Below are 21919 nucleotides of genomic sequence, written 5' to 3' on the forward strand. Positions count from 1 at the left end.
ACCTGAACTCAGGCATGTGTTTAAATTATGTATAATTTCAAAATAATTATGTATAACTCATATAAATACTAGTTTAGTTATTAAATAATTGCACAGATTTATATAATCATAAAGTGTTTGAATGCAGTAATGTAGGTATGCAGTATTTAAAATAGTAAATAATTATGAAAATATCTCGAATTTATTTATATAAATACAAAGTATTGAAAGCATTTACATAATTATGTAATATTAAATATTACAAATACTTAAGCTAGCAAAATGCCTAGAAAATATTGCAACCATACTTATAGCATTCTAAAATAAACTTGCAGATGTTAAAGAGCGACACTTATCTTCTGATATAAAAAATTCACACTTCTCTGTTTTCAAGAACGGGTTAAGAAATGTAAGTCAGCAAAAAATCAAATTTGATACATGAAATTCATAAAGGCATAATGCAGTACAAAAGATGAGCATAGTATAGTGGCAAAAAAATGAATTGGAGCCATACAGCAGAGAATGAATAGAAAAAGACTTTATTGGAAGAATGGCATTAGTACAAAATATTGTCTGGCCAAGAAAAAGAACAACAAACTAAAGAGCCTTAGTAAGGAATATGACCTCCTCTAACTGCAATGGTTGTGTTGTATTTATTATCAGTCAATACCAGAACACCAGATTATCTAATAGTTTTGGGGGTAAGAGTACCCATTCTTCAAAAAGCATCAGTATCAGGTGCCTGGTGTTCTCCACAGGGTAAAATCGTATCACTGGCCTTCTCCCTAAAACATCTGACAGATGTTTAATGGGATTTAAATCAGGGAAGCATGTTGGCTAATCCATTCTGAATAGCTTCACTTTCCACAAGCCCCTCAACAGCATGAGTACATGCATTGTTATCCATAAAAACAAATTTGGTACCAATGGCATTCCAGGAAAAAAAAAAATGTATGTGGGGAAAGATAACTTAGTCATAGTAACAATCTCCAGTAAGTAAACCTCTGTCGAAAATGCGGAACTCTGTCCGTTCATTCATTGTAACGCTCCTGCCATTACGCCAGGACCATCCCAATGGTCTCTTCTCTGATATTAGTGGTCTGAAAATGTGTCCCTATCGCTTCTCATATTAATTGGCACAGAAAATCATTTGTAAGACTGAACTAAGAGGACGTGACTAGCTCTCCAAATTATTGCTATCGTCACATGAGGATCTTGCTCAGCCAGCAGACGTCTCTATTCGAGAGTTTTAGAGCATTCTGAGTGTTTGCTACGCCTGAAACATTTTTTAGACTGAACTAGTCAAGCCCTTTTAACTTTTTGGTTCTATTTTGCATTATCTATTTCATTATAGTTGAAGTTACGGTTTTTGTAATGTCAAGTGGCAGCATTATTGAATAAGTTATTACTTTTGTAATATTACAGCACACTGTCTTCTATATAGTAACAGCTTGACGATTGCGACTTGAGGGGAGACTACACACATGAATTTCTTACCTTTGTGTGGCCTTCTGTGCATTCTCCTTGTAGTTCCATTGTGATGATACATAAAAATCAGGAAGCCAGGGAAATACATATGACTGCAAGAGCATGTTTAACAAGTATCTTGTTTGGTGTGATTTACAGATGTAGGCTTTAAAGTATCAGAAGAGTAAGTATCCGGGTCTGTACTACAGATAAATGCTAGTTTAACCGGATGAACTGATATTTTCTGTGAATGGACAACCTGAAAAATTTTGCACCATGTTTGAGCACTTTAAACTGGGTTCTTATACAGAGGATGTAGTGGCCATCATACTCCACCACAACACACAAACACATGTGAGCATATTTTCAAATCTTTGTGAATAAATACTGCTTTTGTTGCATACGATCCAGTCGTTTTTGATACAGCCTCTAAGTTGTTTGACAGGATCAGTATCAGCATTTGATGCACAAAAAAAAAAAAATAAAATAAAATAAATCACATGATATTTTTATTGTAAATTTGTACACAAGTTCAGTGACAGTGGAACCAATGTTTTCTTTGAAAGCCATCCTCAGACCAAGTAACAAAGCTGGTAAAGTATTTGCAATTCTGGAGTTTCACTGAATTCTGGAGCATACTAAAATATTACATATTAATGCAGATTAGACAACAATGTATGTATTTTTTCAACAATGTGTGTATTTATATTTAAACAACAATGTATGGGTATTATTTGAACAATTTCCATATATTTATTATGCACCTAGAAATGTTGTTAGAGCCTTGAATAAACAAGACTCAAATTGACATCTTGATTGTAATGGTAGTTGCAACAATAAAACAAGAGATTTGGTTCATGTAGAAAACCTACACAACTTTCATGGCTTGAATATTGATGACACAGACAGCTTCAATCCATCCAGTACCTCGATAGATAGATAGCTGTTAGATAATATGTGAAGCCATTTGAAAGTGGAAATGGACTGATGAGATGTAGATGAATATAATGAAATCACATACAAATTTCACTAAATGATTGTGAAAGGGCTGAATTGTGTTTGTGTTTTTTGATACGAAATACACTGTCTTGTCCAGTTTCTGGTGCCTTTGTTCATATTTGGCCACAAATATCACCAATGAACTAATTTTAGCATAGTGGGAATGATTGAATAAGCTAAATTATGTATGCAATTAAAACACAATTTTCAAAATGACCTGGGAATATAAGGTCTTTCTGTTCCAGTAGATGTATCACAATAAAATATTATTTCTGAATTTCACAGCTTGATTTTTTTTGTGGTATTTAATATTAATTGTTAGTATTTAATATTTTCTTGAACTCTTAATCTGCTGTTTGTACTTTGACAATTTCTTCAATCCATGAAACCAATAACTTTAATTTCATGAATGTCAGACAATGTGCCGGCGATAATATTATCAGTTCCGTTTATACATTGAATATGAGTTGAGAAATACAGTCTGGTTTACAATTTGGACGTGAGAAGCATTTTTGAAACTTTTATTTCAAAGCAAATATCAGTGGTTTGTGCTCAGTAAACACTGCAGATTTGTGTTTCTATAACATGTGTATAAATTTTCAAATAGATTTTTTTTTCTCAGTGGTTGCGATTTCTCTAAGGGGGAAAAAAATGCTACAGACTTGAGTTACAGTTAGTAACTTGATATTGAGATCCACCAATAGCAGAGTGAAATGCATCTAAGAATACAAGACGCATGCTAATAACATAGCATTTGCTAACTACTATTCAGCATTATCAAAAGCTTCGCTTGTTTGAATTGACCAAGGAATTTTGTATTTGTCATTCTTTTTTTAACCTTCTAAATATTCACTGAACAGTGCTTGGTTATGAGCTGCATATGGCAGATAGCTACAGTAAAAATTTAGAAAGGCTAAAAACTTTCCTTTAATCTTCAAGAGCTTCCGGTTTTTGAAAATTTAAAATTCCCTCTACTCTTTCGATAAAGGCTTACTTTCATTCTTGGTTACTAAATGGCCTAAGAAATCTATTTCAGGAACACATTTGAAGTTAATTTCAGACCGCATTCGTTTCGTTTTGGGAAAACTTTGGAAATCTGTTGTTATTCTTTTAACTTTGTTGCTGCAATTAGAATTACAATCACATTATAATTGTAATTAGATTATAAAATTACTTTGTAATTACAATGACAATGGATAATCGATTATATTTTAAAATATTTTTAGATATTTTTTAAATCAAATATTGGTCCCTTTTAGGAGATGTTGATATTATATTGGATGTCTCTAAGTTGGGTACAATATGCCAAAATTTGGTGTTATTGCTGATCTAATGCGATATTTGATATCCGAATAGGTGGAATTTTTAATACCACCATATTAATACGTTCTGCAACAAGTTCTTGTTGCTGCGATTCATTTTTGAAAGATGGGTTTCTACCAAAATAGAACAAACGGAAGATTCTCAGGAAAGTGTTTAGTTTCACCATGCAACCCTCTGAGGTTTGATTTTGTTCATTTTGGCGAAGCACTTGAAAGCAATCTACATAAAAGGAGGACTTTCTGAGAGAAACTAGTTAATATACACATTACATATACAGAAAATAATGAAAACAGCCATGCAGCTAGCCCGTTTGCTAGATCCGAACCTCAGACCGAACTACCAGTGTTCAGAGACTATGCCACTCGGCTGCTTTTGGGCACCCCTCCCCCCAGTGAGAAAAAAGGGGACTTCTCTAGACCAGATGTTTGATAACATTAACGTATAGCTATAACAAAATGCAGGGAAGTAAAGAAATAAAGAAACGTTCCTCACTGTAGCTCTCTATTGCTTCTTGTTTGTTATGCTGAACTCATGCCTTCGCAAATTTTTAGAAGGTGCACTATTGAAATATAAAACATATGATATTGGACCACTCAACACAAATCACAAAATATACACTGTTGTAAACACAGTCACTAACACTGTATTTTCAACACACTGAAGTGAGAATTAGAAGGTCTTGTGAAGCAGACATGTAGCAAAAATGGATGCCCATTTTCAAATTCCAGAAAACTCTAAAGACTGAAACTGAACTGATTTGATGCAAAGAAATTTCAGGTGTCTTTCTGTGAAGTTACTTAGCGAAAATAAATTTAAGTTTCCACATTGCCATGACAGTTGTTCAGAATGCCTTTATTAACCAGTGCAAAGCAGGAGTTTTTATTGCAAAAAAGTTCATACAAAGAGTTTCGTTAACACACTTGAAGACGCAGCTGACTCGGGAGTTATTTAAGTTTTGCGGAACAAACGTTTGTTTATCAAGTGCTATAGCTATTAATAGTTTGTGAGTTCATAAAGGTAGTTAGTTCTCAGTCCTGGGTCATCAGTGGGGGTTCAGCGCACTAGTAGTTTGATTTCATTATAGTGAAGATTAGGTACTGAACTAGAAACATATTTATTATAAATCTATGCAAAGTTGTATTAATAATGCAATCTGTACACATTTCTGCACATGGAAATTAAGTACTTTTAAGGATCATTAATGAAGCAAATTCAGGACCCATCCACAAATGGAAACTGAATAAATTCAATTAAAGATATTAGCTATGCCTTAATTTCACTCTTGTGATACCATCCTAAGAATAAAATAGATCCACAAGTAGAATGCATTATTATTAAACACAATTTATTAAACATAGTTACAAAACTAATTTAAGAATAAAATCAACTTCATAAAATTTATCAGGTAGCATTAAATATTTTACCTTTATAATAGTTGGACATATTTGGAAACGGAGGTTAGTGAAATTTTATTTACATTTTACTAAATTAATGTTGATTTTTTTTTCTTTTATGTCTCATTTTGTCACAGACTTGCTCAGTTTAGTGGTTTAGTAAACAGCAGGTAGATTTTACATCTAATGGCATAGGTTACAATGAGAAGTAATATCATAGTCAGCATGATTTGTTACAGAAGACTGGCTGTTGCCACCACTGCTGCTTGCCTAGAGAGAAGCCTGCTGATCAGAACAAACCTGAAAGCCTGATGTAGGTACAATTGGCAAGTTTTGAAAGTTAGTTGTGCTCTGCCTGCTACAAGCAGTTAGTGTCATAATTTTGTGTAGAGTCCCTGGGGTTGTAACCTAGTTAATATATTTTAAGGTTCCAATAAGCCACTAATGCATCAGAGGTGATAAGTGGTTTTGTATTATTTTAAGTCTCACTAAATGCAAAGAATTACGTTTTAAGTTAATTTTTACATTTTTGTGCTGTATCTTGTGACCACAGTAAAGATTAATGAAAGGCAATAACTCCCTTTAATTTGCAGAGATAACGTTTAAGGGTGACCGTGTAGTTACAAATAATTAAATTAGCTAGTTAGATACCCTTAGTCATTACAGATTTATATGGCCAATATTAAATTTCTTTTTTTTTTTTAAACTTTGCTCAAAAAGAACCATTAAAATCAAAAGTAAAATCAATTCTTAAGCGACATTAATATAACTACACATTTAAAGCTACAAAACATTTAACTTTGGTAGTAACAATACTCAACAAAATATTTATAGATCTTTATAATTTGCAGCCTTTCCAGGCATTCTGGAGAATTTACATCAATTTCCTTCTCTTTAAGCACCTTTTCTAACAATTAGAAATTTGTTTCAATATGCACAACAATATTGCCACCAGTTTTTGAGTGTTTTATCTCCTAACTTGTCATTCTTCTCAGTTTCTCAACTATGTACCTATGAGGTTTACTTGACCTGATGAAAGTTAAATTTGTACAAAACCCTTGACAGACATGAAGCAAATTATCGCTATGTCTAAAAGTAACTAAAATCACATAAAGGTTTAAATAAACCTCTCATTTAAAAAGACCTTAGAACATAAAGGCATATTCTTATGCTAGCAAAATCATCTACAGCTTATGTGATCCATTTAAACAGGAACAGTCAAATCAAACTCAAAATGTAGACTAGTAGTCAAAGACTACACAATTTAATTTTAATCTAAGCTGGCTCAGTAACTTGTTGTAACTTAATTATTATGTAACAAATTAAAATATCGGTAGTGCTAAAACAAAGCCGAATAATTACAAATTACCAGAGTTGGTAGGAACTAATGCAGCATGCAATTGGAAACCAGAAACACACTCTTACACTCTAAAAACCTCAGTTTAAGAACTGTTGACACAATTTGCATTCTGGTAAGGAAAGAGAAATGGGAAATTATAGTATAGGCTGAAATTATAAACAACTGGGTAATTTACATAATAATAACTGTACATATTTTTAAAGAATAATTTTCTTTCTCTTTACATATTCAATTTCTTTCTTTAATACGCTTCCTCTTCGTTTTATAATTTTTCAATTTAATTTAAGATTTCTGTTATTCTAAAAGACTAAATACATTTAGAATATAGAGAAAAAGGTGCTAATTTTAATTCTTTAGTAACATGAACATTTGGAATAAACATGAAATGATATATGGTAAAGGGCGGTTAACAAAATTTTAGAATTTAGGATCCATAGGGGTAGATTGCATCAGGTGGGAAAATACATAGCACCAGCCCTGTGTATGATGCACAGAGCCATAGCTAGGGTTTTCAGTGACCTGGGACAACTGAAGATTTTGTGCCCCCTTTTGTAAGCTATGAATGAAAAACGTTTCATTCTAAAATTTCTTAACATCAATTTGGCACCACATGGATGTTGCACTCGGGGAACAAACATAACCCCTTGCCCCACCCATTAAGACATATAATATGAATCTTTTAAATTGTCAGTTTTCAATTTCTTTACTAATAGAAAAATTCTTTTCTATAAATGCCTGGTGCATGTATTAAGATTAGTAGCATTTTTGATATTTTTCATGCTTGTGTCTAGTGAAAAGTAAAGACAACAAAGGAAAGATAAACATATTAAGAAAAAGATTCTAGTATCAGAAATAAAACATTCAAATATTATGTTTTCATTGTTCTTCCAAAAATTCTCCAAAAATTTCATCACAAACTTTCTGTAAAGCACATCCATTTCGTGTTAATACCATGAAGATATTTTTCTGAAATCTTCTAGATTCATGGGCCTATAAATCTTGCCTTCAAATCCTTCTAAGCTTTCCATGTTGCAATGTCTAAAATCCTAAAAAAAATTACTCCTACCAATTCTGTAACAGCAAAAAGTCAGAAGTATGTTGAAAAAAAAAATTAGACTAAAAAGTGTAAAATTAATTTTAAAGAAAAAACTGATGCATATTGGGACAATTACATGGGAAACACTCTTACCATGGAAAAATTCAAATGAAAGCACTTGTAATTAATTACGTAACTATTTTGCGTTTGCTAAGAATCCTTTGGAAATTGTGCTAAAGTGCAATTTAAGCATTTATTACCTTATTTATTTTTCAGATTAAAATTATCGTATAATAAGTCAGCAAAATGGAAAGTGTTGTCACTTTATAATATGATATAGAAAAAATAAAATGTTTCATTTTAATGTTATTTCTTGAATATAATTTCAGTATATTAGCATTATTTTAATGAAACTGATCGATGTTATAATGTTTTTTAAAAAAATTTGTTGAAAAAGTCCCAGATTTCCGAATTAAAAATTTTCTATAGAAATTGATCTTAAAATCGCCACAATGTTGATAAGTCGCGAAATTTGGAATTGTTCAAGAAAGAATTCACATTCCTAAAAAGTGAAAAGTTATTAAGAGCTCTTCATTAGAAAAAATGAAATAATTTCGAAACACTATGTTTCACTTCTTGTTCAGAAATTTGAGTTTCTCACCATTTATATTAGAAATAGGAACAAATTATAATCCATAATCCTATTCACCCATTCAAAAGATAATTATATTTGTCAATGAATCACAAAACATTTGTCCAAAATGCTTGTTCACGTTCAAAATGGCAGTCGTAAAAACACAGAAATTTCAGATGATTAAAAATTTCCTGCTGAATTTGGTCAAAATTAAGGCCTTTTAAGGACCAAACATTGATTCCAAAAAACCTAAGGACTTTTAAGGACTCTTAAGAACCATATGAACCCTGTAATACAGTACAAAGTCCAAGATTGAAACTCTTTCGGACTTGGGATTTTTTCAGATATTAGATCATCAGTTTAAATCTAGTAAGATGGTATGTAGAAATAATAAAATTAAAAATATGAAATCATGATTTATGAAATAATGAAGTATTTATGATCTAAAAGGTATCAAAATTTAAGAAAAAAAAAGCTTAATATTTGTTAACTTTATTAAACATTTCTTTCAAGTTGTTTAAGTTGCTTTGTTTTTTGTGCTAATACTTTCTCTTTAATTTTATAGACAGACATAATTTCTCGTTCAGTTATAAAGTTCCATTGTTGAAGTCTTGTAATTGCTGTGTCTAGAATTCCGAATAACTTGTCAATTGAAATTTTTTCGTTTTCAGAAACCTCTCTGTCACTTTCTTCACTACTGTTAGCGGTATTTTCCTGATCTAGAACCAATCTACAGATTTTGCCATCCATTGATTTATTGATGACTGAGGAACACTGTCACCACAATAAAAAACTTCTTTTACATCACCTTCATTTTTAACTGCTTCTCCACATTTCTTTACAAAATTCGTTAATTAGAAAATTTCAACTTTGGTTTGTGATATCCAAAAACCTTCAGATTCGTAGCTATTATTATAAAATTTTGCTATCATTCACTATACATATTTGGCTATATATCATGAGATTCGCGACTAAAGACAAGTTGTTCTGCTAAATTTTATCTTGCTTCTACTGCATACCGAGACAATTAAGCCTGAATTGTATTAGTTTAGTTATTTATTATACTTATGCCTATTCCTTGCACATAATTAAGGCTTATCTGAGTACTGAATAAATAAATTCTCACATACATAGGCTTATTGAGGGCCGGCGCTAGAAATCTTGCCGCCTGATGCAATCTCTGCAGGTCCTAAATTCTGCTACCAAGAACCTCTCTTTGTCTTCCCTAAATTCTGCCACTCGGTGTGGCCATACAAGCTCTAGCACTCATTGTGGATTTATGTGAATAACAAATCAGTTATTCTTAATTTAAATACCACTAAATGTAATCTTTTGGCCTATGAGTATCAATAACAAAATCTATTTTTAGCATATGCAAAGAAATTTTTTTAATTTTTCCTGTCAATAGTTTAGTGTATTTAACTTAAATCTGTAATCATCGCCAAGCATAATGTCATCATAAAAGGTTACCATACTCTTTGTTATTCAATTACTAATATAAAAAAAAAAAATTGTTTCGGTGTTGTTACATGAGTCATTACTCAAGTTGTCATCTGTTCATAAACATGCGGTGATGAAAGCAAAATATAATAAATAATGATTTGCCAGTTTGGCACCAGGGATATAAAATATTAGTACGAGTAAAACCAACGGTGCATCTATGCAGAATGTTTCAGTTTGAGATGTATGGCAAGCAGATATGCAGCTACAGAGCCAAATTATTGATCATACAAATTTATGCTAAAATGATTGTTTCTTCAATAAGGAGGTATTTTATTTAGTGAAGTGAAATTAAGAATCGGGACTCTTTACATGTCTTATTACGCGCTGGGGGGATCAAATGCGCATATGTAGACCACACAGACACACACACACACAAAAAAAAAAAGTTGGTAGTGGCTTTGAGGTCTGGATATGCGCTGGGGGGATCAAATGCGCATATGTAGACCACACAGACACACACACACACACAAAAAAAAAAAAACGTTGGTAGTGGCTTTGAGGTCTGGATTTTAGATCATTCTGGATATTGGACGTCCGGATCTTGGGTTTAGTACTGTATAATAATTGACAATTAATATTGAATGTGACTACTTAGAAGGTAAATTATTGTCCTCATTATGTGAGAATGTAACACATTTTGAGACATTTTAGCAATTTTTAAAATACATTTTGAAAGGAATCATAAAAATTATGCCAATTAAGTTTTCATAAAAGAATAAAGTAAATGAAATTATAAAAATAGGAATAAACTACACATAAAAAAGAAATAAAAATTTTAATACAATTATTTTATTTTCAATTTTTTCTATCCTGATATTTTTAAAAATAATAAAGTGATCTTGCTAACTGGCAAAAGTCTCTAGATGAGAGTTTAACAGCGCTCTGCTATGTTGCTCTGTCTGAAACAATCTGCAGGCTGAATTAATCACCCCCTTTTTATTTTTCAGTTATATTTTACATCTCTGATCTGTTACAGTTGAGGACAACATCAGAGAAGCTACAGAATCCCTGGCTGGCCAGCCCTCTGATATCAAGGTGAATGACAGACACAGTGTATTCTGCTAAAAAATCTTCTGACACTGATCATAAAGTTATGGGCTTTGTAGTATCAAGTGAAGGCATTATTGAACTAGTTATTGCTTGCCTCTGTAATATCAGAGCATGTCGTCTCGAAGCTCATAACTTATAGACTGCAACTTGCGAGGGGACTGCAGACATGAATTTATCTTTGTGTGGTCCGTCACAGCACGAAATAAAAAATGTAAATTTTTTAACAATTTAACAATTCTTCTGCTATAAACGGTACTCTTAGAAATGATATAGAAAACAAAATTACTTTTCAATACTCAGAACAAAAATCAAGAATACTGAAAATCAAAATGTAAATGAACCAGTATTGCTTTGCTTATTTATCCATTTCTTTAGAAATAGAAATCATGCAAAGCAATTACAGTATTAATTCTTCTTGCAAAATATCTGTAACAAAAATGTTCTGCCAAAAAAACATTTTTATTAGAAGTTAGTAAAGGAAACATGAAAGAAGTACCTTTAGTGTGGGTACTAAGCACCACCGAAATCTATGATTTTCTGATAACGTTTTGGTAGTTTTTTAAGCCTTCAGCTCAGAAAGTTGGTGGCCACGAGTCCAAAAAAAAAAAAAAAAAAAAAAAAAAAAAAAAAAAAAAATCAACCTAATTTCAGACATTCTATGCAGAAAAGAAAATAGCACTAACAGGATGTAGCTGTAGGTGTGATAAAAGGCAGGAGTCGAAAGGAGTGATGTCGAGTCCATATGGTGGATGTGGCAAAAGATCCCATTCCAGTCCGAATACATTCCAGCTGGTGAATGCAGACACATGTGGTCTGGTCTTGCATTATCTTGATGGAACATTACCTTTCTGTGCTAGAACTCTTCAAAATTTTTCCTTGATAGCAGAGTCAACAAAGACTAGTATCTCGCTGTACACCTTACTGTCGAGGGTTTTACCTTTTCCCAGACACTCTTTGTAGGTAGTACCATGGCAATCCAATCAGATACAAAGCATGATCTTTTTGTTAGTCAAATTGTCCTTTGCGACATTGCCGGGGGGCTTACCGAATGCAGAGTAACCCCTTTACCAAGATTTACCGTTGTTAAGGTAAATGTTGTAAGGTTGTTAAGGTTTACCAGGATTTACCGTTGTTAAGGTAAATCCAATTTTCATCACAGGTGATGATCCGGTCCAGAATTTTGCCGTTGCGTTGATATTCGAGCAGATTAGTGCAGGCCCGAACATGTCTGTCTTTATCTGTTTGAGTCAGCTTACGCGGCACCCAGCGATTGAACTTGTGTACAAAATTTATGCAATGCATAGCATAACTAATGGACATGGCGCTAATGTCTAACTCCTTAGCAAGCTCTCAAGTGGTTGCCTACTGATCTTCTTCCACAAGTTCTTGCAGGCAGGTCTCATCAACATCAGTGGCTGGCCAGGGTGATCTGGTGCTTGAATGTCATAGTCCTTGTTTTTGAATTTTCAGTACCAAATCTTCACAGTGTCATATGATATAATTTTACTTTTTGTTGGGTAGAGGCGAGTGAACTTTTTGGTGATAAGACTAATGCTGTGTGGTGGTCAATATGATTAGCTGCGTGCACTTTTTATTCATTATTCGTGTAAATAAAGTGTGTTGTCCTAAATTGATGGCTTTTTTACTCTAAATATGGGCCTCTGAACAACAAATGGTAGCAGGTCCATGGTTATATCAAGAAGAATTGGATATAAAACAGTACCAAGTAAAAACCAAAACTGTCTTAGTGGAAACCAAAAATGGAGAAGTGGAACGTTCCCGAATTAACTGGCAAGAACTATTTTATCTGGGCATTGAAAATTAAAGCTGCCTTATCACTGAAAAGACTTGACTAAGTAATTTCAACTATAAAACCGGAAAACTTGGATGAAAAAGATGAAAGATTGTGGAATGAGAAAAACGCTGACGCCATAGCGTATATAAAACTTTCACTATTGGATCAACAGGCGCTTCAGTTCTCCACAGAAGAGAATGCAAAAATTCTTTGGGAAGAAATAAAATCAAAATTTATGGAAGAAAATGTTGATTTCCTTTCTTCCCAAAGATCACAAAACAGATGCTGGTAATGAATTAAAAAATTTAGAAATGAAGTTGCATGAATCGGTAAATGATTATATCACAAGAGCAAGAGGAATAGCAACTAAGTGCCAATCACTAGGGCTAGAAGTATCTCCTCGGGAATTGGTGTTTTACACAGTCCGTGGACTTCATGGAAAATTCTCTCGAATTAAGGAAATTGTAAAAATTCAGCATGAAAAAACAATTGATGAAGTACGTGAAACACTCCGCGAGGAAGAATCTACACACAGTTCAACAAACAGAAAACGACCTGATGGAACCAGTGCTGAGGCGTTCATATCAAGGAGAAATAAAAACTATAATTCAAGAATTTGTTACATTTGCTGACAGCCTGGTCACATCACGAAAGATTGCTACTACAGAAATAAGGATCCAAAAAGTGAGTTATCCAAGGTAACAAAGAAAGAAATCGCAACCTACAAGTGTAAACGTTTCATCTCATTCTGATGAAAGAGAAAGTGATTTCGCTCTTCAACTTACGCATGGAAGAAATTATGAATGTGTCAAAATTTGGTTGCTGGATAGTGGTGCAACTGGACACATTTTGGTTTCAGAATATTACATCAGAGGTGAGGGAGATTTACCAGGCAGGTAAACATTCAAAAATATTTTCAGAAGGTAGTGGTACTTTTAAAGCAAAAACTATAAGTTCAAAGAATTCTAGTTCTGTTAATTTAACTATTAGTAATGTTAGTTATATTCCTGATTTCAGAAATAATTTATTGTCACTTACTGCATTAATGGATAAAGGATGTAAAATTGAATCAAGGAATAATTCTGTATTAGTTTTTAGTAGGTGTAATCAATTACTTTTTAAAGCATTTAAGAATAACGGTAGGCTTAAAGTTAATTTAGAACCATATTATAATTCTAAATGGTGCATCGCTAATGATTGTACTGGTAATAATTATGAAATTTGGCATAGTAGATTGTGCCATTTAAATCCAAAATATATGCTTAAAATGAAAGAATATATTGATATTAATGATGTAAGTGATTTTAAGTGTGAAACTTGTGACATAAATAAAATAACTAGAAAAAGTCATCCAAATATTGACATTAATCAAAGTTCAGAAATTTTAGAATTGATTCATTCAGATCTGTGTGGCCCTGTTCATACTGAATCAATTGGTGGGTCTAAATATTTTATGTGGATCTAATATATATTTAGTGGATGATTTTTCTGGAATGTATTTTACTTATTTTCTTAAAAGTAATAACGACATATTTGATGCATTTTCTAAATTTAAAGCTAAATATGAAAATTTAACTGGTAAAAGAATTAAAAGTTTGAGAACAGACAATCGTTTAGAATTTGTTAAGGAACAATTAGATAATTGCTAATTATAGTATTTTTCACAAAAAAAAAAAAAAAAAAAATTCCATGTAACAGTGAAAGTAATGGTAAAGCTGAACAGGCAAACAGAGTTCTTTTGGAAAGGGCTAGGACATTACCACATGAGAGTGAGCTTCCGGTAAAATTCTGGGCAGAAGCAATTAATTTTAGTACTCAAGTATCAAATTTAACACCCCAGAAAAGAAAAGAAAAAATTCCTTTAGAAATCTGGACTGGTAAGAAACTCAAATTAATTTATCTAAAAACGTTTGGATGTGTGGCATACTTTCACATTCCAAAAGTAATGGGAAACAAATTTGATATACCACGAAAAAGAGGGATAATGTAAGGATATGCTAGAGAAAGAAAAGGATATCGTATTTATGATATAGCAAGTAATAAAATAATTGAAGAACAATCAGTTAAATTTAACGAATCTTTAAAAGATAGTAATTATATGGGGGAAAATAAAACCTTAGAAACTTGGGATATTGAAGAATTAAAAGGAAGGGGAAACGAAGTAGATCAAAACCACACCTCGAAATGATTGTTACAGAAAATACTCAAGCAAGCGAATATGATGACTCATTAAATTTCGAAGTCGCCCACGACATGAGCCGCTGTAGTGGGGGTGATGACAGGGGGAATAAAATCCAAACATCTGATAGCTATGAAAAAAGTAATAAATATGGAAATGAAATACCTTAAGACCATCCCAGAGACTCAAATCAAAACAACTAGGCTCAAATATAATTAGTAATGTTCTGAATAATTTTTCAGAAGCAAAGAGCTAATTGGTATGACTGGAAATCCCCGATGGAAAGTGAATTAGAATAAACATGAAGTGTGGGAAACAGTAGAGAGGCCTCAAAAAACCAAATTAGTAAAAAGTAAGTGGGTGGATATTTTGAAGAAAGGAGACACTGGGGAAGTAAAATATAAAGCACGATTAGTAGCGGCTGGGTTTAATCAAATAAAAAATAAGAATTATGCCGAATCATATTCACCAGTAGTAAACATTGAATGTTTTAGATTATTGTTTGCACTTTCAGCTAAATTAAATTTGACTGTTAAATTTTATGATGTAAAAACAGCATACTTGTACAGTGACTTAAGTGAGGATGTGTATATGACTCCTCCACCTGGTTATGAAAAACTGATTGAAGAAGGAAAAGTATGTAAATTAAAGAAAAGTATTTATGGGTTACCTCAATCGGGTAGAAATTGGCATATGAAAATAAAAACTGAATAAGAAAAGCTTGGTCTGGTACAATTAGCATCTGATAATTGTATATTCATTTATAATGATACCAAAACCATTTTTATATTATGTTTGCATGTTGATGATTTAGCTGCTTTCTGTAATAATGAAGAAATGCTTGAAAATATTGTTTCTAAAATTAAAAATGTATTTGAGCTACATGAAAATACTAATTCAAAATTTTTGGGAATGCAAATAGAAAAACTTGAAAATGGTATATGTTTGTCTCAAACAGAGTATATTGAACATTATTGACTAAACACAATCTAGAAAATTGTAAAACAGTAAAAATGCCAATCGTTAAAGGGGCAGATAAAGGTTTTTCATGTACAAATGAATAGATTGATACAACTTTGTATCAGGAAATAATTGAGGAGCTTTTATATTTAGCGAATAGAGAGCGTGCTGATACAGCCTTTGTAACCTCTTATTTGTCACAATTTCATCATGTACCAGAAAAAAGGCATTATCTTTTTGCTAAAAGGGTATTAAGGTATTTAAAAGGTACAAAAAATAAAAAACTTTTCTATAGCAATGATTTTGGAGTTTTAAATGCATATGCTGATGCTAGCTGGGGAAATGCAGAAAATGGTAAGTCATTTTCTGGTGGTACTATTTTACTAGGTGATTCATTGATTTCTTGGAAATGTCGTAAACAAAGAAGTGTTAGTCTGTCTACTTGTAAAGCAGAATTATTTTCTATTTCTGAAATTTGTAAGGATGTTATATGGACTGTAAATTTATTATAAGAATTAAAATGTAAACAATTTTTGAATGGTGCAGTGGTTTTGAATACAGACAGTCAAGCTACTATCCAGCGGATCAACTATGCCAGATCTTCTACGAAATCCAAACACATGAACTTACGTTTCCGTTTTATGAAGGACTTAATAAAGGACAATGTCATTAAGATGGAATATTCACAAACTGATAATATGATTGCAGATTTTCTTACTAAGAGTATCAGTGAAGAAAAATTAATGTATACATTGAAAATAATTTCCTTAATTTCTTAATGTAATGTGTTATGTATTGTTTGCATTTCATTTTTGTATTGAAAAAATGTTACTTGTAGGAGGAGTATGTTGGGTAGAGGTGAGTGCTCATGCGTATTACTTATGCTGGCACAGCTGTCTCTTCTCCTGACACATACGTCATTCGAGCATCAGAGATGCTGATTGACTAATGCAGTGTCATGGTCAATATGATTTGCTGTTATTTTATTCATTATTCGTGTAAATAAATGTCCTAAGTCGATGGCTTCTTTACTCTAAATATGGGCCTCTGAACAACACTTTTTGCAATAAAAAATGGAAGTAAATGATGGTTCTAATCTGGGAGCGTGATACTTCCATTCCAGACACCTTGTACTTAATGATACTTTTTTACAAATTTAACAACACGGTGTTCTAAAGAAAGTATTTTTTTTTTCAAATGCCAAAAATTGTTTGTCAAAATATGATAAAACATGCCAACGTGAACTGTTTATGCAGACAATACTTGTGGTAGCGAGAAACTTTAATAAACTTATTATTATATAAATGAGACTACATTAAGATTTAACACAACACATTAAGATTTTTTTACACATAAAATTCTCTTGTTCTTATTTCTAACATTCAACTCAATTCAATTCATTTCAAGAAAACAGGGAAAGCAACAGTTATGAGAAAAATGTTCTTTGATGCCCAGTTTTCTACAAATACTAAATATAATACTGTAATAGTATGAAATATTCTAAACATAATATTATACATAATATTATGAAATACTTCTAAACAGTTTATGAGCCAAAACTAATAGTTTATACCTTGATTGGAAGTACTACTTTGACCAAAAGCTACAGAATCAAATGGCTGCTTTTTCTGTCGGAGACCTTCTAACGAACCTTCGCTAGAATCGATAAAAACTGAAGCACAATCGACTATTATATCATGGTAAGCCATCTTTTTCCACCTGAAAAAATATTTTCAGACCTTTTGAATTTTACAGAAAATACATTTTGAATGGCATCTTAAAAATTATACCAATTTACATTTTCATAAATGAAAAATATAAATAAACTAGAGATAAAATACAGTAAATAAAAATTTTAATTAAAAATATATTATTTTCAATTTTTCTCAATCATTATATTTTTAAAGATAATACAAATGAAGTTTGTAGTTCTTAATCTGCAGTCCTTAATACAGCTAATTTTTAAAAATATAGTTAATAGTGGGTTTTTAAAAACAAAAACTACCATTTAGTTAAATACATCTATCCATTTTTGCCAGATAATTAGGCTCATAAAAATCTATATTTAATGAATAAGGTAAATAAATACCATTAATGAAAACAAAAAAGTACAAAAAATAGAATATTGTTTTTAGATCTAAGAATTCAGTATGACTAATTTGTTGTTTCTAAAAAAATTACACCACAATCTTTTTATATATAACTAGCAATGTTTAATTAAACATTTATTAAAATAAACATTAAATTTACGCATACATATTGTATCAATTCAACTTTTCCAATCAAAAATCTTATAACATTCTCCCTCCCTTGAATGTTCTTATTCTAACAGATTAAAAGACAATTTTGATAAATAAAACACTTTTTTTTAATTTACTTATTATTTTTATAGAATAAAATCCAGAATACACATTAAAAATGCAGTTGTGTGTCTTTTATTTAGCAGATTTTCTTTTGATACATAAAATATGTATTTAGAATTATTTTACTGAATAACAGAACAGGATTTCAAACCGGAACTGAACTGAAAACTAGAAAAAAAAAATTGTTAGTCGAAACAAAACCCGAAACTGAACCGCAAAGAAACAGTGGTTTATTTCGGTTTGGATATATCTTCAGTCATTTTGTTACTTAGTCTTATCTTAGTCATTTTGTCATAAGTTGGTTAAAACTTATCACTATTTTCGAAGTTAACGTCAACCACATTATTATCATCAATACATGTACTTTGCTTCTGTATTTACAGTTTTGATGTTCACTAGTACTTTTGTGTTTCAATATTGCATGAAACTACATGTACAAGACAGATTTAATTCAGTTGATTGAACTAGAAATATAGATGATTTTTTAAGAAAAATTCCAATCTGGGTTATATTTTTTCGCATCCATGGATGTTTATATAGACTATTTAAATAGACAAACCAGCTGCTCAGCAGGAAGTATCCAGTGCGGGGGCGCAATAACACAAAAAGGGATTGTGATTGTATGTATAAAAACACGTGCCTCTCTCTAATTGGTCAGGAGATGTAAAAAGGCTAGTGACAGTCAGTATTAATTCCTGGGGAGTAAACACAATAGTCAACTAGAAGTAAATAGTCAAGTAAATAATAAATTAAAAATCATGTGTAACTCTCAACTGGCTCCCTATTCTTTTGTTTTGCACTTAAAACTCAGCTGCGCCCGTGGTGGCCACTTTTTCGTCAAGTCTTCAAACGACTAAATCTTCTGATATTGTATTACTGATAATGTAAGTATCTGTGTATTACTTTTTTTAATCTATTTGTTCTGTAAACTGATAGCACATTTTCTCAGCATTTATTTCAAAACTTTTCTATGATTTGTTCAATATAAAAATTGAATAAAAGAATAAAATACAACAAAACTTCTTTTTTTCAATGCTTACTTTTATGCGAGTTTGAATTAACATGTTTAGAATATCGCTAAGTACACATTTTTTAAGTCCAAAGAGCTTTGTCCCTGAAGGACTATTGTTTTCGTTTTGCGATTTTTCGCTGGTTCACTATAAATGTCCATTTCACTTTTGAAACTGTTGCCACTAAATGTTAGAGTCCTGCATTATATTTGAAGAAATTAAATAATGAAAAATTTGCATAAAAGTACGTATATTTCTCACATTGTACAGAGAGCCATCGAATTTTGAATGACGTAATCCTACTGCAAAAATAGGCATGTGGAAGCTCAAATTTGGAATTTGTTTTATTATTGATTTCATATTTTGTAAAACTTTAATGAATTTTTGATTAACAAACTCAAGGACTTCAAAGTGAGCAATGGCAACGTTGTACAGGACAAAACATTTTTATCTCCAGTGCACGAGACTCTGTATTGGAAATTCTAAAGATATGCTCAATTTAAAACTATTTTGCGATATTGCTCTTGAACTGAATTTTATGGTTTAAGTGCAAAGAATGTGATATTTAATAAATAAAGGTAAAAAACAAAATGTTAAAAAAAAAGCCCCTTTGGATGTAATTTAAAATCCGAAACCTTTTAGATTTTTATTTTTATTTATTTATTTGAGAAGCACAGTTTAAAAAACCTTCAAATGGGAGATTACACTAAAATTAATACTTAGATGTTAGTATACATGCCATTTCGAATATTATCTTCTGCTACTAGGTTGGAATCGGGCAGATTCTACACAAACGGAATCTAGGACAGAATGCAAGTGTAAAATATTTTCTATATATATTATACATTGAGTATTTTCACACAATTTTCTGAGTAACCAATCTACCACGTAAAAAGAGGTTTTGTGTTAGTGAGTTAGGGTGGCCCAGAACATCCCAAATGGCATTAAATTCCTATAAGGGTGACCCAGAAATAAAAAGAAACTATGAAATATTTTCGATATTTGTTTCGGTTTTATCAATATATGTTGTTTTGGAAACATCAAATAATAAGACAGCTAATCTCCTTGCCATTTTATGTCCGACATTTTATCGACGCTGATTTAATCTGACTGCAGCTGAAGGTGTGTTGTTGCTGTTTTTGTTACTAATCTTCGAGTCTCCGGCTTCTGCAAGACGAGGTCTACAAGTTTATTCACCTTCAAAAAGTCATAAACTAGCATAGGAGACTTAATTAGGTCATCATAGGACAAACCCAGACACCTAAGGATATGTGCCGGAGAAACCTGCTCATTGTTGCATTTCGGACAAATCGGGTGTGTCTTTTGACCTCCCTGGAAGGCAAGGCTTCTTAAATGGCACTAAGAAAGCAGGAGAGTGCCGTTTGGGTGCATCTCTCACAGTTCATAGTGAGGCATCCAACAGGGGATTCAACCTGGTACCAAGAGTGTGTCGGAGGGACAAGCCAAGTCATTTTATCAGTATATTTTCTGGCAGAATACAGCTCAAGGTAAATCAGAGAATTGGAAGTAGCCAGAGCCTCCTCAGCGCCCTTCTTTGCCAGGACGTCTGCTTCTTCATTTCTCCAAATGTCCACATGTGAGAGAATCCACTGAATGTGCACATCACAAGAAGATGAGACTTGTTTTAATTTAATGAGAATTGAACTTCCAGTTTTGTCACCAATGTTACACCAGTTTAACACATGTTGGATGGCACTACAATTATCAGTCATAATCCAGATAGCTTTAGGGTCTAAAAATGACATTATATAGTTCAGTCCCTTATCGATAGCACAAAGTTCACTTTTGAAAACTGAGCTAAAGTTAGGAATTCTTTTCTTTATTTTGACAATTCCATTGGGATCTTTGATAAGTACTCCACTGCCAATGTGGGAATCCTCATGTTTGCTACCATCAGTACACATAAGTTAGTGCCATTTGGGATGTTATTTATAATTTCAAGGGCAAACTGCCGAATTCAAATCCGCACATCATTTTTCTTTGTGACCCTCGACAGTAGTTCAGTATGGAAACTGACCCTTGGAAGACCTACTGAAGGGTCAATGCATAGCTTCAAGAAGAATTGTTCTACCGTAGGGTCAAGTAAGTTGCTGTTTTCAATCTGACTAAACGGGCTGTGTTTCTTAAGTCTTTTATTATTATGCCAATGCTGCAATAAATCCGAGGTATGATTTAGGGAACCATAGCAATCAAGTTTATTGTAATACTTCACTACGCTTGACTTCCTTCCTAGACTCAGAGGCTGAAGATCTCACACAACACAATATCATTTGGGCAGCTGTTACGTAAGCCAGTTAGAACACGAGAGGCATTAAGCTGCACTCTCTCCAATTTCTGGAGGTTAGTTGTAGAGGCACAACAGTAAACAGGAAGGCCGTATTCCATGATTGGACGGATAATAGCCAAACAAGTAGCTCTTAAAGTTAACATGTCAGCACCCTAATCTCATCCTGAGATATATTTCAGTATATTAAGCCATTTCCTACTCTTCAGCACTAATACCTCCACATGCTTATTGCTAAATTCAGGGTTTAGTTAAAACAAAGATATTTAGGATGCTTCTCGAATTTGAGAGGTATATCAGCCCTAAAAATTTTTGATAATTATACAACTGCTTATTAGTAGTAAAAAGCTGACAATAGATTTAGTTGGATTAAAAGTCAGCTTATGATCTTTGGAAAAGTTCCACATGTCTGCTAGGATAAAATTAATATTATACTCAATTTTGTCCACATCTGAGCTAGAGCTCCAGAGGGCAATATCATCTGCATATATACTGACTTCATATCTCTCCTTTATTACCTTTTAAGCACCAGCATATACAGGGAGAAAAGAATAGGGCTCAA

General features: G+C 32.2%; 1 protein-coding gene across 6 annotated transcripts in view; it reads right to left on the reverse strand.

The window, feature by feature from the left end:
• The window catches only part of Tsc1 (tuberous sclerosis 1 protein hamartin), a 187061-nt gene that overhangs the window by 97970 nt on the left and 67172 nt on the right, over positions 1–21919 (reverse strand). For all 6 annotated transcript variants that reach the window (XM_085814963.1, XM_085814960.1, XM_085814962.1 and 3 more), the window contains one exon: positions 17253–17398. In XM_085814963.1, the coding sequence (XP_085671089.1) occupies positions 17253–17398 (146 nt within the window). The remainder of the gene's footprint in view (positions 1–17252; positions 17399–21919) is intronic.

This window comes from Stegodyphus dumicola, chromosome 4, assembly GCF_044657685.1.
Source record: "Stegodyphus dumicola isolate Sdum_Otavi_A_Nest chromosome 4, ASM4465768v1".
In the NCBI taxonomy this organism is placed as follows: Eukaryota; Metazoa; Arthropoda; class Arachnida; order Araneae; family Eresidae; genus Stegodyphus; species Stegodyphus dumicola.